Source organism: Nipponia nippon, unplaced genomic scaffold, assembly GCF_047370975.1.
Source record: "Nipponia nippon isolate SJK-2023a ecotype South Korea unplaced genomic scaffold, ASM4737097v1 scaffold_4, whole genome shotgun sequence".
Taxonomy (NCBI): Eukaryota; Metazoa; Chordata; class Aves; order Pelecaniformes; family Threskiornithidae; genus Nipponia; species Nipponia nippon.
This window is the reverse complement of record NW_028262358.1, coordinates 27,070,710-27,092,077: the sequence shown is the minus strand read 5'-3', so window position 1 is coordinate 27,092,077 and position 21,368 is coordinate 27,070,710. Positions and strand designations below refer to the sequence as shown.

General features: G+C 40.3%; 1 protein-coding gene across 2 annotated transcripts in view; it reads right to left on the bottom strand.

The window, feature by feature from the left end:
- Positions 1–21,368, bottom strand: part of EML4 (EMAP like 4) — a 167,695-nt gene that overhangs the window by 130,010 nt on the left and 16,317 nt on the right. Inside the window, exon 1 of one of the 2 annotated variants that reach the window (XM_087774919.1) lies at positions 17,782–17,812. The exons of the other annotated variant lie outside the window; for it this stretch is intronic. Within the exon in view, the coding sequence (XP_087631045.1) occupies positions 17,782–17,797 (16 nt within the window). The 5' untranslated portion in view covers positions 17,798–17,812. Of the gene's footprint in view, positions 1–17,781; positions 17,813–21,368 lie in introns of those variants that run through there. 2 annotated transcript variants of the gene reach the window in all.

Sequence of the window (21,368 nt, the reverse complement as noted above, 5' to 3'; positions counted from 1 at the left end):
CCCTTTTGTCTTTTTTTCCTTTTTCCCTCCAGACATATGTATCCTTTCTGAGACCGGATGCGACTTAAACTTTTATGACCTAAATTTGATTGTTCAAGTTTCTTTGCTTCCCGAGTCAAATTATTGATGGCCCACTTCTGTCTGAAGGGGTAGGAGGGCAGGAATTGAATCCTTCCTCCACAGATTCACTGGGATCGTTTGTGCGTGGCATGAGTTACCAGTTCACGGTTACCACTTCTGCAGTACTCTTGCACATTACATTTAGGAAAATATTTAGAAAAACCTTTCATATGTAAAAAAGACAAATACCATGGCTTAGTTTCTTTGTCTATCACAAAGATTTTCAAACCATTTTTGACTCTGAGCTAATCTGCTTTCACTTTAAGTTAAGGAGGGGGGGAAGAGAGAAGAGGAAGATCTTTCTAAAATGTTAATTGATTTTTTTTTTTTTAAATCACAGCTGGCATGTCTAAGTTTAAATAATTACAACTGATGTAGCAGAACTTGGCCAACCCCAATCAGCTGCCACTGTGCTTACTGCATATAAAAGACAGGCATTCAAAACTGCAGGAACCTGTTAAAGCACGCTGCGCAGCTTAGCTCATGTTTCCAGATCAGTAAGTACTACTGAAATCCAGTAAATACCTTTTAATGCAAAATAAAATAGTTCTTATACTGGCAAAAAAATCCTCCTCCTTCATAGTGAGAGTGATAAGAAAGAGTAGCAAAACACAAAAAGGAAAGGTGTCATGCAAAAGTAAGAGATTTAAAATCCTATGGCTAACCAGAATGAAGTATGAGAAAATGTTCCTTTTACCATGAGGGGGAAAAAACAAAAAACAAAAAAACCCCAAACCACTAAGGTACACAACTCTAATTGTACCTCTGATACTTTTCGTATCAGCAATTAGTTAAGGCTGGGAACATTCATTGTGTAGATAGAGGTTATTCATTTATTTTTAAAAGACCTTGCACTCTACATAAAAAAATAGAGGTAAAGAGCAATGGGCTTGTATAATTTGATGTAAAAATTGAAGCCACAAAAAAAATTAAATGTTGATTTATATTTATTTAATTTTAACTGTAGACTAGTAAAGTTCATCAGAGTATCAATAGACAACTAGGTACAGTATCCTTTCTACTCCATGCATTTATATGGATTTGTTGGTTTTGTTTTTTTTTAATACAGCAGTATTTTAATACAGTTTAACAGAGTACTAACTGTAACTTCAGGCTCCCATATGTGGTAATATCTGGAAACCTTTAATTATTTAGAGAGAAAAATCAATTTTGCACTTTCAAGTCTAGTCTGTGAACTACACTCAAGTTGAAATTTCAATTTAAGCAGAGAAAATAATTATCATAAAATAGCCTTGATTTATTGTCTCAATTCACTTTGTTATATGTGCCGGAGTGTTTTACAAAAGCACAAACAGAAGTGTCAGCTCTTCATGCAAGTTTTGAAAGCATACACATACCTTCTTTAAAAAAATCACCTTATTCAGGATGAGTTTCTTTTTAACATTTTAGAGGGTAAAGACCTCCTGTTTCATGCCTACCTATTTTCCCTGGTTCTGAGACCATGAATAAACTACCTGGGTAAAAGTGCAATTTTCTGCACCATGCCTCCTCTGTAGTATTTAGTATGTCTAAAAACATTTTATTCAGCTTCTTCATTTTTCTCTTCTTCATTTTTCTCTTCCAAGTTAAATGTAACCCTGCTTTTTCAAGCACACATATTATACAATTCAGTATCTCTCCAACAAAGTAACGTACAGTACAGACTATCACTACTATCCACTGACGCTTTTTAAATATAATTCTTATACTGCAACATGTATTTGCAGTGTATTTCCAAACGACCAGTCACTCAAGTCAGATGGGTTTAGGTATTTGTACGCATCGTTATTTCCACTGCTGTCGGCCCAAGAAACACCAGATGAAGATCAGAGCAATAAGCACTGGACAGACAAAAGGACCTGCGGAGTTTAAAGATAAGGTTTACAGCCAGCTGCCGTCAGTTTTAGAAGCAACGTGAGAAGCACCAGAGCGAGCAGTGATGTACCACACTAAGCAAGGTCCAGCTGAGGGGATGGAGGACTCGGAAAGAAAATACCTGCTTGGAAACAGCTTACATGAACTTGTGCATGTAAGTGACTATCTTAACAGGTATGAATTACATTTTCATTGCTTTTTCTTCTTAATGATGCCATTATTTTTACTTTACACCTAAAAAAAAAAAAATCACAGTGAGAAATAGAGCAGAAAATAAATAAAAGTCTCAAACATTAGAGCTGACAGTTCATTTATGGAAGTTATACTTTACTCTCACATCTCCGAGCTAAGCTTTAAATGTTTAGGTCAATAGCTACTTAGCCTACTGGAACAACCATTTATGCTCTTTTTTAAAGTATCAACTATATTGAAGGAAAACACAAAACTCACCAAAGCAGAGAACAAAAATATTATTCTACAACTAAAGTAAAACAGAAAAAAGGAATGTGTAGTTATTTTTAAGCACCTCTGTGGAAGCTGTACAAGATATTTCATACGACAGTTCCTTTAGTCAACTTGTGAGCAAGTATATGCAGTAATGCATAATTGGTATTTGAGGAAGGATGCATTTATTGCTGAATCTCCAAGAGTTGCAATCAAGAGCTACTGGCTCTAGCACACCGAATTAGAGAGGCATACGATTTCAGATCAGTCCTATTACAGTAAGTTAAAATAAAAAAGTTCACGGTGAGTCCTTCCATGAAATGGGTTCATTTTGCTCCACTGCCAATATAAAAAGATGTTAAAAGCTGTATTTCAGTATTGACTCAAACAAGTGCAACAATCCGTTCAACTTGGAAAAGTTACAGTAACACCTTTTTCACAAGTTCTCTCTTCCGTAAACAGCAAACTGAGGGTTAAGAAGTACTTTAGTGTCAAGAGTGATCTCCCCATCCTGTACCCAGTTCCTCAACTTTCTTTGTCCTGCCCTGTAAACAGGCAATAAGACTGCATCATTTCCAAAGTAAGCAATACAATAAGCCTTGACTTCCCAGAACTCCAAAACTGCCAAAACACCCATACATGATTTCGCTTGTAAAAAAAACAAACAAAAAACCCCCCCAACCCCCCCCCCCCAACCTTTTTGCACTACACATCCCTTCTCCAATTCTCTTCCCTGAGGAACAAAGAAACTGAAGAAAGTACATGGACACCTAACAGCCTGTTCAGCAAGCCCTTATTTTATTAGACCAGGGCTCATGCCAAATCAATCAAATTCAAAATACTATATTTTAGTTATAGCTAACACTGCGTCTTCTTTTCCATGTAAACAAACCACTAGCCTTTTCATTCAGTGAGAACTTGCAAACAAACTTGTTTTTCCCTGAGACACTTAAAGTCACCCCTTACTTGCACCATTTGATAATATTTGCAGGTTCTTTCCTTTCCTTAGTGCAATTTAATCTGCGCCTGAAGTGTAGATCCTCCTGAATTTAGAACAATACATAAAAACGGATGAGTTATTTTATAACCTGAATGGTGAACACAGCCTTCTGCACACGAACTATTTTTGTGTACATACATGGGGGGGGGGGGCATTGTTCAAAGAAGTTAAGCTTGTCAATCGTCTTTAGAGAATTGGCTGAAGGAGACACGTTCTTGCACAATATGTTCTTTTAAGCTTGCTGCAAACTAATGCAACACACAAACGCGCATCTTCCTTTATTATTTTTAGCATGGGGATCCACCTCCCTGCTGCCCCAAGCTACACCAAGGGAATATTAAAATTATCTTCCAGTAAGGAAGAATTCTGCATGCTTACTAGACAGGATAATTACCACTGCCCTTACAGTACATGCTAATTGTACTTGGCTACAGATGGTTAACCAAATACATTCAGAGACTCACCATCTGACTTTCAAGCCACACACAGTGAAATTCACATTTTATAAATATTTAACTGGAAGTAAAAATGGTAAGGCTTATCGTAGCTGTCACAGCTTCATGCAACTGAAGCAATTAACAGTAGAAAACCTTAAGACAATACAGACATGGGAAGCTTGCGATTACTCACAAAAACCTAACTGGAACAGATTGCAATGCAATTTCCCAGCTCCTGGAGCAAGTGCCCATGTGATCTCACCAAATCCCGCCAACAGAGGAAAAAGCTGTCGGCCCCTGCCAGCAAGTTGTTTTAAGCACCTGCCTGCACCTGGGGGAAATAAGAAAATGCAGCAGCCGAGCCAGGGGAGCAGAGGGATGGAGTACAGCAAGAGATGGTGGGGCAGAAAAGGCCAGTGTCCCATCAAGGGAGATTTCCAGTTCTTCAGTTCCAATGCTACAAAGCATTATTTGCAGTCTGAATTTTATTCATATGTAGACAGACATATAGACACACAGAGAGCAGATCAGACTTCAGTCAGCGCTTCAAATCTGCAAGGGCAAACAAAAACATTCAGGAAAGCAGTGGGAACTTATGCATTTTTCTTTTGCTTCATGGTGAAAGCGACTGAACTGTCTAATTAGATGGATCTTGGGGACCGATCATACAGAAATCAGTGAACAGGTTTCTTAAATTGCCTTCAATTTCAGCTTCAACCTTGGTTTTAATTCCATTTATTCTTTCATTTTAACCCTAGCTATGCTCCCATTTCTTCTGACAACTTCTGGGCATCCCTTGATGTAATCCACAGAAACAAAGAAAATAATATTTTTCCACTATAGGCTTTCTGCCCACTGCAGAAACAAAATTACTTCCTCCTGTTCTACCGTGATGCTCACTGAATGTAAAATGTAATGCAGTTATGGACTGAATGCCAGCTCCAGATCTGCTGCATCCATACAACAGAAAACCCCAAGAGCTCCTGCGTTACAGAATTGGCTTTAGGCAATCTCAGATAAGACCACTGCATAACAGGAAAGTAGCAAATCTCGGTTCCAAAGCAACACACAAACTTTCCCTTTCTGTTTCAGCAACTCATAACAAAGACAAGCTCAAAAGTCATATTAAATTCATCACCAGCTTTCTTCCTGACAAGGTATTATAGTCTGATGTTTTCAGAGCTCAAGTGATTTAGTTAGAATTCACTGCCTTATACCTGCTGAAACCACAGAATCCACTGAAATTATGCAAAGCTTTGAATTTAAAAAAAAAACAAAAACAAAAACCAACTTATCTACAAGAACACCAGCTACTAAAAAACAAACAGAAAGCTACATCGTAGCCTCAAAAAAAATGAAGTCATATGTAATCAGAACCATGCATTTAAGGCTCAGTATCCTGTGAGATACTAGGGTGTTTTTGGAGGACCACAAAAATAGCTTCTAGCAATTATCTTTCTCAAAACTGCTACTAAGATTTAAACCTATGGAACTGACAAAAGAAGTACAATATTTATACCATGTTGTTACTGCATCAGGGGAAAAAAAATATCAAAGAGATTAGTGAAAGAGCAAAACTTCAACATCATTATCTGATAACGTGCTCTACATAGTATCACATGCACAAGCTACAGGTGTATTTTCACATCTAAATTGGGTTTTGATTAAAGACATCTATTTAGCATGAATGTGATGCTGTCAGTAAAAAACTATGCTCTCAAGCTAACAGTGCCCTCTTAACTATATTTCTGTCTTAAAAAAAAAAAAAGTATAAAACCCCACGAGCAACCTGATAAAGTTTCTTCCTCTGGAATTTCTTACAAAGCTGCATGCTGAAAAATTGCAAGTTTTGGCTGCCATTGCCACTGTTGCTTCACGCAGTCAAACTGCTCTGCCTGTACTCAACCCCACTAGCTCCATCCAACAAACTTACAGATTAGGGTTAGATTTTTATCAGAAGTGTTTTTTATGCTTATTTCTAAGAGCACAAAAGAAAAACTAGCACAAAAGAAAAATGAACCAAAAGCTCAACACGAGTGTTCCCCAAACTGATGCAGCTGCAAAGTAATTACGAGATTACTAGTAATTATTAGAATAGCAATTATATTCTCCAAACTTAACTTGATTTTTACACTTCAGTCAGACTGACAGACCAAGATATTTTAAACACCTTTCTAACTGCAAATCAAGGGTTATACCCAGGTGCACGTGTACCCAATGATCAACAGAACCGCTTTAAAGTTAGTGGTCTTCCCCAAACTACAGTTACTGGCTTGCGTCAGACGCTTGGAGAGTGCACATGATCTTGACTAAGTCACTACAAAGACCAAGATCTCCAGTGATTATACATAGTGAAAAGAGAATAAACCATTCCTGCCTGCAGCATCATAAGGGAAATTCCCAACTGTACATGTGCTTTTCCCTCTCAAAACTCTGCCCCATTTTCCCCAACATCAAAGTCCGCTCTTGCTGCAACAGCAGTTAAAGGTGAACTTGCAGCTCCTTCCAGCAGATACAGCTTGCTGCCCAATTCCACGTTCAACCACAGCAAGATGAGCTTCAGGCAACATGCGGGGGGGGACGGCACACCCACACACCAACAACAGCCACCAAAAAACCCACTCACTTTCCACTGTCAACAATGAAAAGAAATAATTTAAAAAAAAAAAAAAAACAAAAAAACAAAACCAACACATCTTCCATTAGGCTGCAAGTTGATAGCTCTCACTTTTTCCCTGTATTTGACAGTGGATTATTTTTAGGAGAATGACTGCTCCTCAAGGTATAGTGAACAGGCTTTTATTCAACACTGAAGGCATTCTCTTTATTATAAGTACTCCTGCTGGCATCAATCTATACCTCCGGCACCTGAAGCGATAGATCATGATTTTATTCTGTGCTTCCAGCAAACTTGAGTATTTAAGAAAAGGTCAATGCATCTCCAGCCTCCTTTATATTTGTCAAGTCAATATCTCTACTACCATGCACAGCTGTATAAATTCATACCTGGATTTTTTTCCAAATTCATTGCAAGAATTCTTAGGGGTTTTTTTTGTTTGTTTTTAAAAAAAAAAAAAAAAGCAGCTATTTGAGCTATTTGGAGAGAAAGTGGTACACAGTTTTATTATGACCCGCAAACAAATTGTATTGATACAATGTTGCTCATTTCCAGAACACTAGTTCTGACCTCTGCCACCTTTTTTTTTTTTTTTTTTTTTTTTGCTGATGATGTTCTGACCATTAAATTTGATAATACAAGTCAGTTGTGGCATAATGAAAATGAATGTTCATTCATCCAGATGCCTCAGAGGAGAGATTTTTCCATAGATCCATCTAATTCATCTACCAAATGTTTGTCCTCTTGCAAAGTCAACATACTTGTGTATCTTTTGACAATCAGAGCTGCTTGGCCTAGTTAAAAGGCATTCAGATACACCTTTGTTGTTGTGCAAGCTTTTCCAAGTCCAAATCAAACAAAAAAAAAAAGGAAAAAATGTGTAAGTAATAATGGATCTCATAAGGTTAACAAAATGAATGTACTAAGGCACGATGGCAAGATTTACCTGAATTATGCACAACTATGTGTATATATTTGAAATGCAAGGTACTCGTTTGAATACACGTGCCTGTCAATGTGTTGGGCACGGGTTAGCCTGTCGAGGAGGGGACAGGGATGCAGAGGGAGGTGTGAAGGAGGAAGAGCAGGAACGGAGCATGTATAAAATACCTGCAATCAGCACAACACAGGACTTTCATACAAGTCTTCCCTTAAAACAGGACTGTTGGACTGAAGTCTTCCAGCATTAAGCTGCTGTGCAACGTTGGAAACCCTGCCTCTGCCCAGAGAGCATTTTACCCGATTTGCAACTCCACTCCTCACATTCCTATGGTGGGAAAATGCTCCACGAAGCTCACGGACATCAGCTGTTCCTGAGCTGGAAACGTGTCCTCCCATGCCTGTTTTCTCCCTATCAAGTTCACAGCTCCATGGTGTTCAGCTGTGACTTCCTAACGCCCACTACGGTTGTCGCACTGTGCGGGAAAACAATTCCCCCGCACCATGCCTCAGTCAAACCCTGCTTCTCCCCGCATTTCACCGTGCGGGTGAGCCCAAGTGTTTCAGGACAGCCACGCTCATAGACCTTGGGGTTACCCAGACCAAACCCAAGCTCGTTTTCAGGTGAAGAATGATTTGCAAAACAAATTCTGACTAACAATAATTTGCCACCACCTCTGGAAAAGAATGTCCCAAATCTTAAAGAAAAAAAAAAAAAAAAAAGAAAAAAGTCATACATAAAGGTAACTTTAAAGCTTCAGTAATTTTAAAGCAAAAATGATTTAAAAATAGTTCCAGTATGCTGAACCCTCCTGATACTTTGTGGTTTTACTGTCATGTATTTCCGTTAAACCACTCTTCCTCAATTGCTTTTCCTCCACGCACAACCAGTGCAATAAAGCTCAAACAATGTAAATTGGTACCAAAAAAATTAACTCAAAACAATTGCAATTCTCCCTTTAATTTCTTTCTAGTTCAAATCACTTTGAATGTGCCACTTTCAACATGAATATAGACTGGTTAAAAAAAAAAATAAATAAACCAAACATTCATCTGCTGGACTCTGTCCTTTTCACAAACAAGTCCCAATTCTTTCTTAAAAGCAATGATGCATTTTTAGAAGTCTACAATACAAACAATTCTTGTTCCACTGTTCAGCTTTCCACTAATCTGTTTATTAAATTTGCATTTCTGAAATGTAAGGATTGGGTGAGAGAAGAGGATACATGATCATTTTTAGAAGTTGGGTGAAAGACTAGCTGAGTCATCAAGCTTCAAATGCAGTCATTGTGGTCTAACGGTTCTGGTCCAAATGTCAATGGTCCTGGTCTAATGGTCCGACTGGCAGTTGATTTCAAGTGGCGTTCCTCACGTTCAGTACCAAGGTCAATACTGCTTCATCTGGTCCATGGGATGGACACACTCTCATCCTATTTGTGGATGACACCAAACTGGGGAAGGACCAAAATGGTGGGGCATAGGGCTGCCACTCCCCAACATCAGGGAAAATTGGAAGACTGGATTGACAGAAGTCTCACAATATTCAGCAAAGACAAATACAGAGTCTTGCAGCAGTGCCAGGATAACCCCACGCAGCAGTGCGGGCTGGGGTGACCAGCAGAAAGGAGCTGAGGATCCAGGTGGACAAACTGAACAGGGGTCAGCAGGGTACCCTTGCAGCAACCAAGGCTGACCACACACTGGGCTGTATGAGCAAAAGCACAGCCAACAGGTTGGCAGAAATGATTATTCCCTTCTGGGTGGCAGCTAGACACATGTCCAGTTTGGGGTCCCCTAATATAGTGGAGATTGACCAGCTGGAGAGCGCCCAGTGGGGGGCCGTTAAGATGGTAAAGAGGCTGCAGCACATCATGTATGAGCAGAGAGACTGTGAACTGGGATCCAGCTCTACTCTTCACTACCCTGGGGGGCAGGGGCTATAGAGAAGAGCACGCCAAACAGTTTTCAGAGGCGCACAGGGAAGAGGCATGCAGGAGGCAACCATCACAAGTTGCAACACAGGAAACTCCAACTCAGCAAACTGGTTTAGCTCTTAACCACTCTCAATGAGCATTTTTTTTCCTTTGTACCCAGCGTTGTAGCCTTTCCATCCTTGGAGATATTCAAAACTCAGCTGGAGCAAGACTCCAAGTAACATGATCTGTCTTTGAAACCAGCGCTGCTGGGGCTGGGGGGTGTTGAACCAGATGACCTCCAGAGGTTCCAACCTACATTTTTCAGTGATTCTATGATCTATTCTAGGAGGGCATGCATGGTATAAGATTACAAATGTAATATACCAGCAAGCCAAACTGTGCTGCCAGCCAAAATGCAAGAATAGAAGATCTACTCTACAGTCTTTTGACATACCCTTGTCAGCAGATGCTCCAAAATGCTGGGTCAAAACTCACGGGAAAGGGCAGGGGCAATAAAAAAAAAAATCCAGAAATGCAAGCACACAGGTTTTTCTGACGTATCTGTACATAAAGACTTCTACCTTATACACAGCAGATCATACCTTTTTGTGGCTCAGCCTCGAGCAACAGACACAGGTAGCACAGCTGCTGGTACTATGGACTTGACTTGAAGGGGAACAAACAGCTGGGATGAAAGATAAGTGTTACAAAATGGAAATTTTCTTTTTTAAGATGCCCTCCGCTGTTTCACTCCCACTAGATCCTACTCTTAAAGTCACAACTCAATGACTGATTTATCAATCTGTTTGAACAAATCCTGATGTCACTTACTAAATACCTACATATCACACATTTTGTCTCAGTCAGAGGCACTTTTTGAGAAAAACTTGGGGAAGAAAACTTGTTTGTTTAAATAGAAGCATCTGATAGCTAGGCAAAGTCACAATAAAAAGTCTGTAACAAACAGCCCAGGGAAAATAGATTTTCTGTAACACAGCTGATAAAACAAACTTTCCTCCAATATAAATGTCCTCCTGGTGTCTCACAGAGCCCGTACAGCTACGTTTGGGAATTGAGAGCACTGGACATGCTGGGCCAGCTGATGTTAATCAACAAACCCCATCAAGGAGAGTGGATCTGGCCTGCTGTGCGTTTGTTGCGTGTGTTGAAAAAACTTCGGTGAAGTCTGTTGTGATAACTTTGATTTATGTTGGTCGACAGTCCTCAGGACACAAAGTCTGCTAAGGAGAACAGGGTAAGAGATTGATTGTTTCAGTGTCTGATAGTTTAAGTTTGGAGGGGATGGAGGTATACCACCTTTTTGAAGAATGTGAAACCAGTCTACACATAGACTATAGAAGTAATTATTGGTTTTTGCTAATAAATATTATTAAGATATTGTGTGTCTGAAGTCCACGTTAGCTTTAGGAGACAAACTGAAATCTACTACGAAGACTGGAATCTGGCCGTAATTTGGGCTTCCTACCAAGGTGAAACAAGTAAGAGGAACCCACACTGGTGAAAAATCTAGGTATCAGTAGAACCTAAAGACAAGATTAGAGCCAGTAAGAAGCTTTTATGTATTTTTATATGTATAAACACACACACAAACTGATCGTCCCACTTCCTGTAATTACAAGGACACACTGCATCTACGCTATTGAAAATGCTACTTTCATTTTAAAACTATTTCGAAGAATTTTGTTTTCACTTGGGGACTGTGAATTTCAGGGGGTTAATAGGGCTCTGTTAACTGCAGAGTCTAAATCTTATCCTTTCTCTGGAATAGGAAATGCTGACAGCCTGGGGGGGGAGAAGGGAGGGAGATAAAAGAAAACAGGCCTGTCCAGCACTACAACAAAAATATTCACTGACTCCACGTTTCTTAAAGTTGTGGGCGTTTGCAAACAAGAAGCTCACAAGCAAATCAAGGAGACTGAGGTGACCAGACTTGGATGAAAGTAACTTTAAAAGTTAAAATACTGGAGACTTTATGCAGTGAAAGGTCTGTAGTAAAAAAAAACGGAGGTTGAGACATGTTGCAGAGAGGGTACTCAACCATTAGTAAGAATGTCAATTCTTACATTTGGAAAACATAGCCTCTATTGTAAGAGTTTCTGCATGAGCTGTAGAAAAAGTTACTGAGCTGGGTTCAATTTATATGAGCATACATGTAAGAAAAGGAAAAGGAAAAAAAAACCCAAAACAAAACAAAAAGAAGGGAAAAGGGGAAAAATTCTTTCAGTATTAAGATTTCCTGTTTTGCTGGCCAAAATGCTAAGTCTTCTGAGACATCTGATGAAAGAAGTACATTTGAGTGTGTTGAACAGGTACTGCAGGAATGCTGTCAAAAACATGGGAAAGATGTTCAATGCTAAACTCCTCACCAGTCTTGCCGAGTTGCAAATTAACACTTCGAGCATGCATTACACTGATGCAAAGCAAAACCACCTACACCTATAACGTAAGCGATGTGCAAATACACATTAATTCCAACAGTTTTTGCTAGCTCCCTGGTTGCAAAGAACTAAACACAAAAATAACCCAAATAACATATGTCTGCACATCAGCTAACAAGCAAAGAATAAGCTCTATACGAACAGATGTAAGGGGAGAGGAAAAAAAAACCAACTCAGAACACTAAAACCCTTCAAGAGAGCAAGTTTGGCAGAGTTCGATCAGCAACTGAAGATGCCAACACTTATCAGTTTCTAAATTCCTGTCTGCTGGCTTGTCAAGTGTCATTTACAAAAATGCAGTCTGAGTGAACGAGACACATTTCATGACTCAAGATAGCATGGCATCAGAAATTCAGGATTTAAATAGATACATCTGGTTAATCCATGTAGAAAACAGAAAAACTGAATAACCACTTAGACATTTGAAGAGAGCAATGTAGTCACATCTAATATTGATATCGCGGTTCATTAAACTAGGAAGGTTATACAGATTAAAGGTTTACATGTGTCTACTAAAAATATCAAGAATACTTAATTGTACAGTTGCACTCCTTTGTCCCCCAGTGGTCTCCTTATGTCACTCAAGATTTCTTATTTGGACAATTAAAGTAATCAGATTAGACCACCAAAAAAAGTTGGAGAAACCATTGTCCAATCCAGTTAGGGAAACAAAAACCTGAAACATTTCACAGTATGTTTCTATATATTTAAGGATTTTAACCTGAGAACACCCGCCTACAGGTAATTTTTAAACAGTTACAACAACTCCTGTTAGCAATTTTACTCGGGTGCATCAACTTTTTGCAGAATCAAGAACATGCCTACTATTTTCCTCTTCAGAGGTCTCAAACTAAAAATTTCAAACACACCCATATAGAAAGAGCAAAGTAATCAAAAGGTGCTTTTCAGACCAAATATTACCTATTTATAAATATATCTCTGTCAAAAGCCATAGCATGTTTTTTGAGTAACCCAGAGGAACTTCTCTATGAAGAAATTAACTGTATCACAAAGTTTTGTCATTCAACAAATCTCTAGATATTTATGCAATGCATCACCTTATCTTCCAACACATTTTGGTTATTGCAATCGCCTGTGGCAACCCAGACTATAAAGAAGTAAGACTACACACTATTTGCATAGCATAAAAATTACTACATATTAAAAAAATCCACACTTACATAACAAATTTTGCTCTGCAGGAGAGGACAGCATGGATCTCATATTTGTAATAGTATTTGGTATTTCTTCAATTAATCTTTACTGCTTAAAGTAAATATAAGTCACCTCTGCCATCTCCCTTTAGGAATGCATTGACAATGCTTTGTAATAGCTCCTCATGCACCCTCTCCTCCACACATCTCCAGTTTTATGTAGATTAATGTAGTATATTAATTAAATGTTTAAGTGTTTACTTAGAGATATAACGCTGTCTTTTGTCTTCTGCTAGCTCACATTTTCCCTGAAGGAACACCGCTTGTTTGTGTGGAAGGGTATGCTGGGGGAGGCAATCGCACCTCCCGTCATAGCATCCGCTTTCCTTTGTCCAAATTTTAATTTCTCATCGCTCCAACAAATTACTTCCACATGGGCCTGTGCTCTTCATGCCCGATTTCTACCCAAAGGCAATTCCTGTAGAAAGACTGAACGTAACTGGTTCAGCCATTTTTTGTTTCAGCCGTCTATGCACCTACCCCACAGCATCTTCCTTATGCTCTGCACAGAAAATTGGTGCTGACATAACTGAGCAATCCACACATTTCTGCTCCAAAACACAGTTTCTATCATAAGTTACTCCAAGATCTTAGGTGCACACACACCCACCCTGCCAGCCTCCCATCGCTTGCAAGGGCACACTCCGGCAGGTTTTGTCAGCTTGCAACGGTTTTGCTCAAGGGCTTACGATGCTCAAGCAAAATCCTGTCGCCTTGTAGAATGAGTCAAACAAATGCTTCTGAACGGTTGAATCACTCAGACACCGCAGGAAATACAAGGAAAAGGAGTCCCCAGAGAAGAGGGAGCTGCTGGTGGGTGTGGTGACAGTGTCTTCCTGAAACCCTGATGCAGAGGAATGATCACAAGAGCTTAAAAAAAGGCCAGACGGTGTTTCACTGCTGCTACATCAGCTGTTTAAAAATTAAAAAACGCATGCAAAGAACACCGCACCATACGCGTTAAACAGCGTTACATGTCATGGCAAGTTTTCCAGGTTAACTGCTCACAAAGTAAGTCATCTTTAATTTTAAAATGAATTGAACAGTAAGTAGGATTTCATTTGCAAAGCAGCATTTCTGAGGGAGTTCCTATAACAGCGACCTCGCAAACAAGCCTAATATTGCAAAAGCTCATTTATTCCTTGCTTTCTCAAAACAACTGCATGGAAATACCCTCCTCCTTATACCCAAGGGCTTGTGAACATGTTTAAACTTACACACCCAGTGAGATACAAGCCAGTCAACAGGAATACCTAGCTGCACAGAACTGTTTTCATCTGAGATGTCGAAGGGCCAGGGCAAAAGTTTCATAGAAACGTGACAAAAACCTTTAAAATATAGAATTTGAACCAAAAAATGTCTAAGCCACAGATAAAGATGACCACAAAAGTACTTAGGCCTAAAAAGGCATATCACATTATGCCTCTTCTGAACGTTTTAGAAGACTGCTGCATAAAAACGGTACAGTCACAAGCATGAGAAAATGCTTACCGTTAGCAATCCCAGTCCTCCATACTGCTAAATTTTGCTCTCCTTCTAATCCTGGCCTCCTTCCTAGAGGTATTTCAGAAATAGCACTGTACAGTAGGTTCTGTACTCCAGAAACTATTTTACTCAAGTTGCACTTTTTCCACAAAGATGTTATAAAATATGATGCTTCCTCTCTATCGCACATACTTGTAACATTGGTTGAAATTGATCTGATTTTAAAAAAATGCTCACATTTTATTCACATTTATATTTATTGTAAAAAGGACATGACAGAATTCTATTTTCTTATATTACATAAAGAAAACCCACATTTTGCAGACACAAACAGCTAATACCTCACCAAAGCATACAAAGAACAACCAGTTGAAAATCATCAAGGCAAGTTTATAAAGGCTTAAAAGCCACAAGGTGATGAAAGTCCTATTTTATACTTCACGTAACTCCTGAATAATCAATAAACAATATTTTTAGCCCCAAGAAGGAGTAAAAGAAGGATAAAGTTCTCAGCCATGAAAATGAGTTTTCCAGATATTCTGAGTTGGTAATTGTCATGGCCAAGACTAAATCCTATACCTTCCTCTGCTATGAAGTAAATACAGTACATAGCCTTTCTTAAACTCCAAAAATTTAACTGTGGCAGCAGAAATAAAATAAAGGAGGATGACGATGAAAAAGCAACTTAGAACAGGCACTTTTGATGCTAACCCATCATCTATGTTATTAATAGGTCACGCATGGACCCCATGTGATGCTCCGAGTGAAATGAAAAATAAAGAATCTATTGACACGGGTACAGTTATTCTTTCCTACAATACTGACTTATAAAATACTGTTAAAACTGTGTGAGGAAGTAGTATATTAAAAAAAAAAAACAAAAACACAAGATAAACACAAACAGACACTCATAGTAAGAACTGCAATGATCATCCTGAATGACCTTGGGATATCCTAGTGCCTTATCGTAAAGAATAAGCAAACAAGGACTAATAAGGACCTGAAACATGATTCAGGCATCCCCCGTAGGGATCAAGAATGATCAAGTTGCCCAGGGCAGGAGGGTAAGAGCACTGGAGGATTACTACAAACCACTCCTGAAGCAAGGGAGACCCAAGCGACCTCAGATACAGGAACAATCAAGACTTCATTAACTATAACCTAAAACTGCATTTTTCTCACCTTACCAGGAAAGTGCAGCTGCAATTACTGAGATGGGATATCTAACCACTGCCTTTGACAACATGAACCAAGCTTATGCCTATTTCTAAGGTTTCTTTTGTAACAAGAGTCTTTAAAATTACCTGATAAATACAAGGTAATCTTTTTTTTTAGGAAGGGAATCACCAGAGAGAATAAGCTGTCAAGCTCTCAGAGTATGTTTCTTTCAAAAAGCAAGTGCAGGGTGCACTAGTGTTGGCAGCCAGAGCCAAGGCTGCAGAACAATTTCCATTATAGTGTTGTTTTCAGAGGTTTGTAACTTTCTTAAATATTTACCTTTCATATTTACTCTGGGAACACACTCGATAAGCATCTCAATATGCTTCTTGAAAATCCATATTAAAAAATAATCATACTGTAAAACGTGATCACTTAGGGACTACATAATGATATATACATAAAGGTCTATACAACCAATCTAAACCTGACACATCCCTGATAGCTCAGCTATGCAACCAAAATGTTGGGGAGCAGGAGAGGAGAATAAATGGGTGAAAAGTTTAGATTTATACACCTAGCAAATCGAATACATTATTTTCTTCTGCTTGTAATACACCTATGGATTTGGCTTGTTTACAAAAAAAATAAAGAATTCTGAAGAAATTAAATCCAAAACAACGACTTATAAACCAGCAGCCTTCCATCCGGAATTATTCAAAAGGCACACGTGGTCCTATTTTTAATGTAGAAAAATTCTGTAATCTGATACTTATTCACCTTTCTTACGATTAGCTGCTCCACAACATACCAGCTTTAGAATACAGGGCTTGCAATCTGGTCTTGTAAAAGAAATATTAAGTTAAAGTTATTAATTCTTTACTTTCAGGCTATTTCCATAAAACGTACACACACTAAGAGACTGAACTAGGTTGGTTTGGGTTTTTTTTTTTAGCACACAGCAATGGTAAAACCAAATTAACACATATTTTCTCATCTGGAACGTATGCATAACTGCCTTAACAAGGACAGCTAGACAAATAATGATAATCAAGTGGGATAATTATTTCATTAGCTGCATTCAAGGTTGGGGTTTGTTTGGTTCAAAAAATAGTAATAGATTTGTTTATTTATGATTTTTGAGATTACACAATGACATAGCCTAATGCTACATATCCACCTTTTTCAGAAGGCTTTGGAAAGGAAAATCCATTCCCAAGATGGGAGCACCTGGTTTCTCTTTTCACACACCTTTTTTGAGGATGGCGTGACAAGAAGGAGGAAGGGAAGAAGTGGAGGAAAAGGAAGAGAGGGAGAGGCAAGCTGCTAGGTTTTGGAGAGAGGAACAGGGATATTCGACAGCACCCAACTGGCTCCCAGACTGCTCTGCTACTGTACTAAGTACTTTTTCCTCCCTCACAGCATCAGGCCTGCAGCCATGCCTCCAGGAGGTATTTTCCCCTTTGAGGTGAGAAGTGAACCTACTTCACCACGTTGGCAGACAGGAGCTCCACAACCGAGAGACGGGTTTTTGCAAAGGGGGACCAGACCACAGGCTGGCCATACCGGGCAGCACACAACAGCTCAGTGCCTTCTTCTAATCTCCCCCCAAGAGCTCTTCAAAAGGGCAGCAGCACAACATTATCTCTATGCTTTCCAAACCAAGGTTTCAGACCACCATCTGCCCGCCCACTTCCAAGACCCACATCTTCTGTCCTCCAGAGATAAGATGACAAATTTACCCTCCCAGTAACCTCCTATGCAGCCACTAACAGTGATCCACCAAAGTCAAAGGCAGTGCTGACACAACACCAGTGCTGCCCTCCTGCACCTGGGCCCCTCGTGGAGAGTAAAGCTGAGCCTACAAGGCTCAGAATCTCAAAATGCCTCAGAAAGGCTGGAGGGCTTCTCCACCATGACTGAAAGGGAAGAAGAGTTACCACTGCTGCTCCTGGACATGCAAGAAAGCAGTTACCACAAGGTAAACCATCTAGCCTGGCAAGCCAAATCATTAATTAGCCAATTTTCTGCAGAAATGTATCCATTATCAATCTGACAGGCACACAGCTAATCCTAAACATTTTATACAAGATATCATTTGGGCTTCAAGCACTCACCTTTTGTTTTTCTCATCCCTCAAATGCAGTCATTGATCAGTATTCATCTGAAGAGGGTTTATAAGAGCTGACTAGTTAAAAAAAAACTGCTTCGTTTTCCAAGGCAGAAGAGCCACGCTCAGGAGCCCTCTCCTTGAACAGCACTGGGCAGCCCATTGTCCTCTGCTGCCAGAGCTGCCTCTCGCCAGCCCTCTAAGGTCCTCCAACACAGCCTCACATGCCACACGGTCTGAGCCACGAGTTTTGGAGAACACCTCCAGACTGCGTCCAGCATGGCACGGTACCATGCAGATCAGCTTACACACACAGAGCAAGGCAAGGTCCTGAAGGCAGCAGCATATCATCCATGGTCCAAGGAGGCAATGTAGTGAGAACGCAACCAGAACTCAAGTCTATCTGGTTTGCCCTCGCCCACAGTCTTAGTAATGTTTTCATACAAACAGGAATGACGACCTACTGAAGGACTATAAATACTGACTCAAAACTAAAACTGAGCTTTTTCTGGTAGGTAGAAAGTAGCTGAACTGCTCAACACGCAGCTCCTCTCTAAGGCTTACTCAAAAAGGAACAGAAAGAGAAATGCAAAATGACTGCAGAAGAACACGTATAGAATCATAGAATCGTTAAGGTTGGAAAAGACCCTTAAGATCATCAAGTCCAACCATTAACCTAGCACTGCCAAGTCCACCACTAAACCATATCCCTAAGCACCACATCTACCCGTCTTTTGAATACCTCCAGGGATGGAGACTCAACCACTTCCCTGGGCAGCCTGTTCCAATGCCTGACCACCCTTTCAGCAAAGAAGTTTTTCCTAATATCCAATCTAAACCTGCCCTGGCACAACTTGAGGCCATTTCCTCTTGTCCTATCACTTGTTACTTGGGAGAAGATACTGACCCCCATCTCGCTGCAACCTCCTTTCAGGTAGCTGTAGAGAGCAACAAAGTCTCCCCTCAGCCTCCTCTTCTCCAAACTAAACAACCTCAGCTTCCTTAGCCGCTCCTCGTAAGACTTGTGCTCTAGACCCTTCATCAGCCTCGTTGCCCTTCTTTGGACACACTCCAGCACCTCGATGTCCTTCTTGTAGTGAGGGGCCCAAAACTGAACACAGTACTTGAGGTGCAGCCTCACCAGTGCTGAGTACAGGGGGACGATCACTTCCCTGGTCCCGCTGGCCACACTATTCCTGGTGCAAGCCAAGATGCTATTGGCCTTCTTGGCCACCTGGGCACACTGCTGGCTCACGTTCAGGTGGCTGTCAACCAGCACCCCCAGGTCCTTTTCTGCCAGGCAGCTCTCCAGCCACTCCTCCCCAAGCTTGTAGTGTTGCATAGGGTTGTTGTGACCCAAGTGCTAGACCCAGCACTTTGCCTTGTTGAACCTCATACAGCTGGCCTCGGCCCATCGATCCAGCCTGTCCAGACCCTTCTGTAGAGCCTTCCTACCCTGCAGCAGGTCAACACTGCCACCCAACTCTGTGTTATCTGCAAACTTACTGAGGGTGCACTCGATCCCCTCATCCAGATGATTGATAAAGACATTAAACAGAACTGGCCCCAATACTGAGCCCTGGGGAATACCACTCACGACCACCCACCAACTGGATTTAACTCCATTCATCACAACTCTTTGGGCCCAGCCATCCAGACAGTTTTTTACCCAGCGAAGAGTATGCCCATCCAAGCCACGAGCAGCCAGTTTCTCCAGAATGCTGTGGGAAAAGCTATCAAAGGTCTTATTAAAGTCCAGGTAGACAACATCCACAGCCTTCCCCTCATCCACTAAGCGGGTCACCTTGTCATAGAAGGAGATCAGGTTGGTCAAGCAGGACCTGCCTTTCATAAACCCATGCTCACTGGGCCTGATTCCCTGGTTGTCCCATACGTGCCATGTGATGGCACTTGGGATGATCTGCTCCATAACCTTCCCCAGCACCAAGGTCAGGGTGATAAGCCTGTAGTTCCCCAGGTCATCCTTCTAGCCCTTCTTGTAGATGGCCATCACATTTGCTAACCTCCAATCAACTGGGCAATAAAATGGTCACAATACGTAGCAGAAGAGCTGCACTACCTCTTGATAATTATAACTATTCTATATGGCTACTACAGGTCACTTCCTAGATCAACAAAAGAAGCAGCACTAGAAAGCACTTAAGTACAACCATGTGTTCAATTACGAAACCAAAGATAAGCTTCCTGCTAATTATGTTGACACATGCGGGTTCAGAAAAATATTCTCAGAGATAAAGCAGACACAATATACACTATGCATGCGAAACAGAACAGGCACAGCAAGAAATCATTAACTTTAACACCACAAAACATAAAAATCAGATGTAAAAGCAGCAGAGAATCTTCAGCGATCTGATGTTGCACTTCCTTCTAGACTTCCTGTTGTATGTGTGTAATTGCTGCAATAAAAGTCCTTGGAAAAATGAGTCACGTCAAACAAAATAATCAAACCATAATGATTAACAAAGAAGTGGAACCTACCTTACAATATAAAAAAATGCTTCTCCAGTATAAATTCTTTTAAAATAAGATTATATGTCATATGTTAAAAAAGCATAGTGCTATTTTGCAAAACCAAGTTGTGTCATATTTCCATAGTTAAAAGTCATCTTAAAATGCATTAACCATTCTGCAAAAAGAAAAAAAAAAAGAAAAAAATCTAAACATCAAAACAACCCCACAAATACAATAACTTTCAGAAACTCTAGGAGTATAGCTTACATATATCAACAAAGTATTTTCTTAATTCATTAAACTGTGAGTAAACTGTCCCAAAAACACGTAGAAACTTACCTATAAGAGTGTTATAATAGTGCAGAAAATGGTTTTCCTGATGCTTTTATTACATAAACGCACATGCAAAATTAAAAGAAGGGAAGAAGGGAAAGAAGAAAGCCATATGGCAGCCATCATCTTATTAAAAAAGAAGGATGGTTCCTGTTAGAGGAGAACTGAAGAGAAGATCCTTGTTGGACTGAACAGCCAGCAGCAGCAGGACTGCAGCAGCAGCAGCACCCGCCTGCTCTAAGCTCCCTGGAAACGGCCCAGCAACACGTCAAGTTCTCCAAGCATCAACATGATTTAGTTTTCCGTTTCGAGAATATTGATGATTAACGTAGCACAAAAATTAAAATCCTAAAGCCTATTCTAACAGCTGCTTCCAGGAGACAGAAAATTGCTTCTATAAGGCTGAAACCATTCAAAGTCAGCATCCGAGCAGGGCACAGGTTAGAAAAAGAGTGACGTGGCATAAAATAGCTGATGACAATCAAGAGCGCAGCAGGAGAACATGGGGGGCACATTGTGCACTACCAGATTTGGACAAACAGAAACATTTGCAGAGCAGGACTGTGCTAGCTGCTGCGCGCATGCCACAGTGGCCCCCAGATTTGAGGGATGACTTGATTCTGTCACCACCACAAGGCTGGGGACACGCTGTCGGGGAGCCCAAGCCAGGGCAGCGACAGGAGGGCAGCCAGCAGCTGAGGCTAAGGAATCCATGGGCCTCCCCATTTCACAATTTATTTATTTTTAATGTATAAAAAGAAACATAAAGTGCATGTCACCTCCAGT